This window comes from Marmota flaviventris, chromosome 3, assembly GCF_047511675.1.
Source record: "Marmota flaviventris isolate mMarFla1 chromosome 3, mMarFla1.hap1, whole genome shotgun sequence".
NCBI classification, from domain to species: domain Eukaryota; kingdom Metazoa; phylum Chordata; class Mammalia; order Rodentia; family Sciuridae; genus Marmota; species Marmota flaviventris.
In genome coordinates this window covers 94,862,330-94,870,931 of record NC_092500.1, presented here as the reverse complement: position 1 = coordinate 94,870,931, position 8,602 = coordinate 94,862,330, and the positions used below count along the sequence as shown (strand labels likewise).

At 40.5% G+C, this 8,602-nt stretch overlaps 1 protein-coding gene and 1 pseudogene across 2 annotated transcripts; one reads left to right on the top strand and one right to left on the bottom strand.

Annotated features, from left to right (window-relative positions):
• Positions 1 to 1,140: 1,140 nt before the first annotated feature.
• On the top strand, positions 1,141 to 1,799 carry LOC114108341 (peptide chain release factor 1-like, mitochondrial pseudogene; annotated as a pseudogene).
• A 1-nt stretch (position 1,800) lies between these two features.
• H4c16 (H4 histone 16) lies at positions 1,801 to 8,602 on the bottom strand. 2 transcript variants are annotated; one of them, XR_011707108.1, is made up of 3 exons: positions 2,917 to 4,227; positions 2,611 to 2,809; positions 1,801 to 2,250 (listed from the first exon to the last, which is right to left on the bottom strand). XR_011707108.1 is itself a non-coding variant. In XM_071610124.1 (3 exons), the coding sequence occupies exon 1, from the start codon at positions 8,600 to 8,602 to the stop codon at positions 8,291 to 8,293; it is 312 nt and encodes a 103-aa protein (XP_071466225.1). In that variant the 3' UTR covers positions 1,801 to 2,809; positions 2,917 to 2,986; positions 8,193 to 8,290. The 2 variants fall into 2 exon arrangements, 1 of the variants encoding a protein (XP_071466225.1); XM_071610124.1 differs by adding an exon at positions 8,193 to 8,602 and having other exon boundaries at positions 1,801 to 2,809; positions 2,917 to 2,986.

Below are 8,602 nucleotides of genomic sequence, written 5' to 3'. Positions count from 1 at the left end.
TTATCCTCTTCTGGGCTGGGGATGTGGCTCAAGTGGTAGTGTGCTCACCTAGCATGCGTGAGGCACTGGGTTTGATTCTCAGCACCACATAAAAATAAAATATTGTGTCCACCTAAAACTAAAAAATAAATATTTTTTAAAAGAGTTATCCTCTTTTTAAGGTTTTTCAGAGGCCTCTTCTAGCAACTTCCACTCAAGTACACAGAACTCGGCCACATGGGCATTCTTCTCAGCCCAGGACCACAACTTTTCTACTGAGTACTTTACTACTCCCAACAAAACTTAGGTGCTGATATTGAGAACAAAGGAGGGAATGAATAAGTGGGCCATCAGCAGTGTCTGTCACAAATAGTATCTTGATAAACCAGTAAAAATGAGAAAATGAAACAATGGAAAAACAGAAAAGATAAAAGGGAAAATCATGTTTATAAGTGCTAAACTAAACTGAATTCTGCTATTAAAAGATAACCTCGTAGCTACTCAGGCATGAGATTGAAAATTCAAGGCCAGCCTGAGGAACCTTTCTCAAAATGAAATAAACTCATTTAAAATGAAATTAAAAGAGCTGGGTGTGTAGCTCAGTGGTAGAGCCCTTGGAAAGCATATGCTGGGTCCTGGGGCTTAATTTCAGTATCCTGCTACACACACACACTGTTGGACTAATTAAATGAAAAATTAAAACCACTGTAAAACACAGTTCAATAGAAATTATTTAAAATGCTGAACTCAAGCAACACCTGTCCTTTCCCCAGTTTCTTCATCTTATTCTTCAATGGTAAACAGAGTTCAGAGCCAATGATGATGGTGGTACTGCCTGTCCTCTGTCCAGGTGGTTGGCCCCACCCAGTGGGCCCTTGTAGACCTGCCTAGCACCAGGCAGGGTCAGAAGACCAGTTACAATTTGGGGAGCCTGAGTTTGTGACAGTGACCAAACTCCTGAGCAAAAAGGAGCAGGACCTGAGGGAGATCCAGCACTTGCTGCAGGATGAGAACGAAGATTTCAAAGAAACTTGCAGAGAATGAAAATAACATGTCAAAAAGAATAAAACATTAGATTATCTTACTTTGGGTTCCCTCAGAAGAAACAGATGAAAATGATTTGATCCTGGAGGAACTGAGGAGTTGGGGGGTCAGGAGGAAATGTTCTTTACCTCAGAGATGTTTGTTATGTATCATCAATATGCTGCATTGGAAAGATGTCATTCTGAAATCCTAGAATACTTTCCAAGTGAAACAGGCACCCTTACAACTGCCAGCACTGGAGTTTCAGAAGTCTATAAATACATGAAATTTCAAAGAGTGCTGCACAGAGTACAGGGTGCCAAAGACAGCACCATGACAGCAGCAATACTGCCCTGACCTACTAAAATTAACCTGGTGATTAATCCTAAAGATATGAGGACTGATACTAAGTGAGTCAATGGAGCTGGGATCAGCAAGGAAATATAATGGACAATGCTGTCTGGACAGTTCCTTTTCTAAAAGGTGTTGTTTTTGATGTCAACAAGGAATCGTAACAGAAAAAAATAGAGATGGCTATGAAAGTTACATGCAAAACAGTACATCATGCTTCTGGAGGAAGAAATAGGTAAAAGGAAGAACCCTAGGAAGATTCAGGTTGAAACTTAAGACAGGTCAGAGAAAATAATGTAATTTTCCACAGAATCATAGAATAAACAAATCACTGCAGTCTTGGAAGTTTTTATGCAAAGAGATTATATACTGCATGAATTTATACAGTCATCAAAGGACTATCTGATAATGATTCTTTAGTAGAAGTTATTTCCAAAACAGTTTAGGTTGATTTGTTATTAAAGCATTTTATTAGCTTATAAAAATTCTATAGCAAATCACATTGTGCAAGTATTCACCAGTATTCTCTTGAAAAATTAGTCAACACATTTGGAAGTAATATGCATATTCTTAAGATTGTAGATTATTACTGTAAATATCTTGCTGAGAGCCACGGCTGAGTCTGTATGGCCCCTGGCATTTTGCCAACAGTATTGATTGACAGGCGAGGCATTACTATCCGCCTCTGCCGCAACTTTTGAGTTCTCGCACTATTTTGGAGTTCTCGTACTATTTTGGAGTTCTCGTGGGGATTTCCGGGGATTCCCGGAGAGTTCCCATTGGTTGGGGAAGTGCAGGAGGAGGGATTTCCGGGAGAGAGATTTCCGGCTGGGGGTTCCTGGACAAGCCTCGTGGCGCGTTCGGGAGGATTCCCCGGGAGCTGTGTGAAGTGTTTTCCTGCAGTTTAAAAATAAAGTTTGTTCCTGCTTCAGTGGCTCGTGATTTGTGCCCAGCCAGACTGCGGCAATATCTCAGTGTATTAGTAAAACATACAATATAATCATGACTGATGTCATAAATTTGGACTCCTCTGTACAAGAACTAGACAAAGAAAAATAGTCATTTGTTTTTATGTAAAACATATAATGGGTGATCAAAAACTTGTATAACTCTTTTAAAAACCTTCAAATAGAAAATAGTAGAAATGACATTAACTCTCATATTAGTCAGAAGACACAAGCATATTATTAATTTGAGTGATAATGGAATTAAATAAGAGAGGATAACAGAGAATTCTATTATACTGAAAGACAGTACCCTAGGACTGAGAATGAGTACTCAAAGAAAGAACATCCTTGTAAAAGGTTCTCCTTCCTTATGATGAAGTCAGGTCTATCAGATGGTATGGCTGCAGCCCAATCAATGATGAAAACATCGGAGGTTTGCTCTGGACTAGGGCTGTATGTAGCTGGTGGATCAGGCCTTGGCACACAGGAACTGGTAAGCAAGAAGCCTCCTGTTGATGTATGAATGAAACTTGTTGGTTGGTAAGCTTCAGAGGGTTTCTCTCTTAAGAGTTGTTTAGAGGGGCTGGGGATGTGGCTCAAGCGGTAGCTCACTCACCTGGCATGAGTACGGCCCAGGTTCCATCCTCAGCTCCGCATACAAACAAAGATGTTGTGTCTGCCGAAAACTAAAAAAATATTAAAAAAGATTCTCTCTCACTCTTTCTTTAAAAAAAAAAAAAGAGTTCTTTAGAGAAGCAGAACCAATATGCTGTGTACATACAGATTTATTTTAAGGACTGGCTCACATGATTACTGAAGCCGATAGGCTGGAGACTCGGAAGAGCTGAGGGTGCAATCTTAGTCCTAAGGCAGTCTGCTGGAGAATTTTCTCTTGCCTGAAGAAAGCTGATCTTTTTATTCTATACAGATTTTCAACTGATTGGCTGCAACCCACTGACATTATGAAGGACAATCTGCTTTATACAATTCTATGGTTCAAGTGTCAACTTCATCCCAATAATGTCCTCATAGAAATATCCATAATAATGTGTGACCAAATATATAGGTACTTACGGCCAGTCTCATTGACACATAAAATTAACCACCATAGTGCCTAAGAGCGCCCTTAGCAGCTATGCCATAAAAGAGGAGAAATGAAACCCTCTCCTTGCAACATCCTTCCAACCCCCTCTACCCGCAGAGGTTAACATGGTGCTAGCTGGAGAAGGAGAAATGTACAGGTTGCTATGGTTTGAATGTGTTCCCCCCAAAACTGAGGCATTGCAATAAGATAGTATTAATAGTCTTATGATTGGGCCATGAGAGGTCTCCTTTATAAATGTGATTAGTGCTCTTACAAGAAAGAGGCTTCATGCCATGTGTGGCTATTTTGCCCTTCTGCCATATGAAAACACCAAATAGCCCTCACCAAAAAAGAAATACCAGCACCTTAGTCTCAGACTTCCCAGCTTCCAGAACTGAAAAATTTCTGTTCTTTATAAATTAAAATAATAAATGAGGGCTGGGGTTATGGCTCAGTGATAGAGCGCTTGCCTGGCACATGTGAAGTGCTGGGTTCCATCCTCAGCACCACATAAAAATAAACAAAGGTATTCTGTCCATCTACAATGAAAACAACAACAAACCCCCCAAAAAACAAATAATTAAAGTATCTCCTTTTTGTATATCTAGTATGGCTAGTTCAGTGGTTTATCAAATTTCAGGATTAAAACTTACCTCCAAGTTGTTTTATTCAAATTTCACATATCTGATTAAATCATGTATAAGAAAAGAAATACTTGCAGCAGATATGTTTTGATGCATTTTAACCTTCAAGATTGTAAAGTTGCTGTTTATACTCTGGGGCGTTATAATCTAAGTGAATCTGGGGGAACATTTTAGTGGAAGATAATCTCATAAATATGCATGATTTTAAATTTAATAAATTATCAGAATATGATCATTATAATAAATTTGATGCCAGTTGTTAAATAATTTTTTATGGGCAAGCATCAGTTTGTAAATTTTGCAAAGTGATGACAGGAAACACATAAAATCTACACTGAAAATGTGTAATGAGAGGCTTTGAGTTGTCAGAAGGAAGTGTGAAAGTGTTGGGTACTTGAATGATGGAAGAGTACAGGGGTCAAGGACACATGCATCATACTTTGAAACTTTACCAAGGGTCACTAAACCATGTTGCAAACTCTTGGTCTCCCTCTGCCACAGTTATTGTCAATTCTTTGTAACTCTGATGATGCTCTCCATAGTTCAGGTTTGAACTTTGCCTGTAAGAAACTACACATCCTGTACTGGTTTTGTAATGTAGCTTTAATCTTTAAAGAGATCAAAAAATAGACTCTATAGCTGAACACGGTGGCACATACCTGTAATCCCAGTGGCTTGGGAGGCTAAGGCAGGAGTTCAAAGCAAGCATCAGTAAAAGCAAGGCACTAAGCAACTCAGTGAGACCCTGTCTCTAAATAAAATACAAAAAATAGGGCTGGGGATGTGGCTCAGTGGTCCAGTGCCCCTGAGTTCAATCCCTGGTCCCCCATGCCCTCCCCTCATCCCCCCCTCAAAAAAAAAAAAAAAAAAAAAACCACCACAGAGCCTGTAGTAGCCAGTGTTCAGCTGACTTATAGTAATGATAAAACACAGACTAATAATCCAATTACACTAAAGGAAAAGTGTCAGTTCTATTAGAAAATCTTGACACACAAACTGTTACAGCTATATCTGTATTAGTTTCATGAAAGTAATGACAGGAAAAAGATCAGAATTTAGTTTTTCACTAATTATTTTTTTAAATTTTTTTAGTTGAACATGGACACAGTATCTTTGTTTTACTTATTTACTAATTTTATGTGGTGCTGAGGATCGAACCCAGTGCCTCACATATGCAAGGCAAGTGCTCTACCACTGAGCCACAACCTTAGCCCCTCACTAATTATTAATAAAGCATGAATAAGACAATTTAGTCCATTAGTAAAATTTTGCTTTTTAATTTTAAGAAGTTCTTTACTTGTACTACCTAATTGAATAGAACATCAATTCTGCTAAGCAGATGGCATTACCTTCACTTAGTAGAGGACATAACTAGAGAGAGGTTTCAGTGGTTTGTCAAAATTTACACCAGATACTATCAGAAGTTTCAAATGCAGATTTTCTAGCTCCAGGTCCAATTTTATTTATAACGCAGCAAACTGTAAATTAAACTAGCCAACTTTTCTTAACTTGAGGCCTATGAGTCCATTGAAAATGTGTACAACATTTTGGAGAGTGTGTGATGAAAGTAGTGGTGTGGAAATCTTTCTAATTATCAAAGGAATTCATGATCAAAAATGCTCAGAACCACTGACCAATTTCCTGTAAATTCTTGAAACAGAGATCATGTCTTATTCACAATTGTATCCCTAGCACTACTATAATGAAAGGTGGCAAGGACTCAATAAACGTGGTATGAATAACATGTCAAATAAATTACTTTTCTAATGTTATTTGTGTAACATTAAATCCTCAAATTTTCCTTTACATTAATAGCAGATATAGACATTCTATACATTATCCTAAATAATCAAAATAAACTTGCTAAAATTTTGATATAATAAGCATTTGAATTAGATCATCACTGTATTATATTAAGGGTTACAGGTGCCAAACAGCCCCTGAGGTAAAAAAAAAAAAACAAAAACAAATAAGCAAAAACAACTAATAGGAATTCAAGATAATTGATACCCAAGGGACAAAAAAAAAAAAAAAAAAAGGTTTTCACATTGATAAAAGGTACAACCTACAGTATAAGAATCATGAATTTTAGATATTAACAAATTCTATAAAACAATTGATTTTAAATGAGGATAAATAGAGATGAAAATAGCAGGAGACAACCCAATACTATCAGATACAATATAGGCCAAGTACACACAAAAATATATGGATTTTATTTAAAATATAATTAAAAATACTAGATTTGGTCATGAATCCAATGCCATATATTGAAGTATAACTGTGCTTCTTTGTCTAGGATTCATGAGATATTTTCAAATATCTGTAATAAATAAAATTTCAATAATATCCAAAAGGAAAAAATTGCATAGGTTAATATTCTCTACTGCAAATTTATGACTGGAAAATTAATGCTGACAAACTAGGAAGACGTTCCAACTACCTAAAAAATTAATCTCTTTAAATTGAGGTTAGGATTATATGGAAAGCAACTCTATATAACTCTACTGTCTTTTATAAGTAACTCAAAATTTCACTTAATGGAGCTTAATGGAGTATTAAAGAAACTTAAATTAACAACATCATGTATACATCTGAATCTTTATGCAGTATGAGAAAATACTTAGAAGTGAAATGTCAGCCAGCAAACATGGACTCTCTGGAAAGGGCACAAAAGTTAAGACAAGGGGCGAGAAATCCAAAAGGACTGGGTTCAAATCTGTCTCCAATGCTAACTGCCTTTAGTCATTTCATTTGTAAAATAGTAATTTAAACAAAAACTTTATAAATTTGTGATGGAATACAGCGTGTTCCAAAGTGCCTTGCTCACAATAAGCACTTAATACAGTGTACCCATCACTAGTAAAAACAGGATCCCGCTGGGGGAACACTAGTAATGTTTCCTTGATTAGATAACATCTGCTGCCCAAGAACTAGGACGTTCTTAACGTTAGACACAGACACTACTATGGCAGGGAAACTCTTTGAGCAACCGGCCATCCGCCTTCCGCGGAGCTAAGTGGCCCTTTCCACGTTTAGAAATGCTACAGCTGGAGGTGTTTAGTGTTGCTAAGCCCTCCTTTTGGGGGAAGAGAGCGGGACGAGTGTCCTGAGCCTCTTCACTAAACCGCACCGACTTCAGTTCCTGTCTCGCCTTACTAGCGGCCCCTGCTGGCCCTTACGTATGCAGTTCTCCCGGTGCCCAGCCCTTTCCTAGCCTAGATAGAGCGGCCTCAACAGGCCACCCCTTTACCGGCTACACTGCGTGGTCACTCGGCAGGATCACACCACTACATAGCTCTCGAAAGCTCTCTCGCCCACCTCCCCTTCTAGAGCACCGCGAGAGACTCTTAGCAAAGAGTTCAATCAAAATCCTGGGCTTATCTCCTATGGACAATGGGTCGCGTGTGACAATCTCCTGAGCGGTTCTGACCACTAGCACATGGTTGCCTCGGACTCCCGGCAACTTAAGTACAGGTGGAGAAGACCTGGATTTTCTTGCCCGCAGGAGACGTAGCGCCCGCCCGCTCTAGGACCCCCCACCCGCCGCCGTGTAGCTGACTTTAAAATGCAGCTAACCCACGGGAACTGCAGAGACTCCCGAACTTGGGCCGGGTCTTGGGTTTCGCCTCGCTTTGCCGCCTAACTTCCAACATCTAGCTGTGCTAGGTCACCTCTCACTCTAAACTTCAGCAAAGGAATAAAACATTCACACCCGGAAAGACTCTTAACGCGCCACACCTGAGTGGCACCTGGCGCTGAAAGGTTAGTGACGGCTTCTTCCCTTAACACACCGCGACCGCCTGCCTCTGCTCCTACCCGGTTGGTTACAACGCGAGGACCCGCCCCTGACGCCAGACGCTTCTATCCAATGGGAAGGGGCAAGTCGGCTCACCCTTATTTACATAGCAACCACTACATATACTCTGGGAGGGAGGATTGCGGCGCCAAGAGCTGAACTGCTCTTAAAACACAGCTCTGCTAACATAGACATCTACGCTCAAGTTGACTGTGGCCCCCCCAGGAGTCACTTCGCAGGCTGTCCAAGGCAGAGGGGACCCCAGCCCATAGACCTAATGCTTCTGGCCAACTTATGTCACACCTAACCCAGAGCAATTGCCTCCGTTGCAAACGTCGCATATCTAAGACACCGCTCTGCCGTACCCAACCAGATGCTTGCATGGTGGTGTTTACAGCTCTTTTCTTGACGTTTTGGGGCCCTGAAAAGGGCCTTTGAGTGGAGGGGGCGCTGTGGAGACAGCTCAACCGCCAAAGCCGTACAGAGTGCGGCCCTGGCGTTTCAGAGCGTAGACCACGTCCATGGCTGTCACTGTCTTGCGTTTAGCATGCTCCGTGTAAGTCACCGCATCGCGAATCACGTTCTCCAGAAAAACTTTGAGAACTCCTCGGGTCTCTTCGTATATCAGCCCAGAGATGCGCTTGACGCCCCCACGACGGGCCAGGCGGCGAATAGCTGGCTTGGTAATGCCTTGGATGTTATCTCGCAAGACCTTCCGGTGGCGCTTGGCGCCTCCTTTGCCAAGCCCTTTACCTCCTTTCCCGCGTCCAGACAT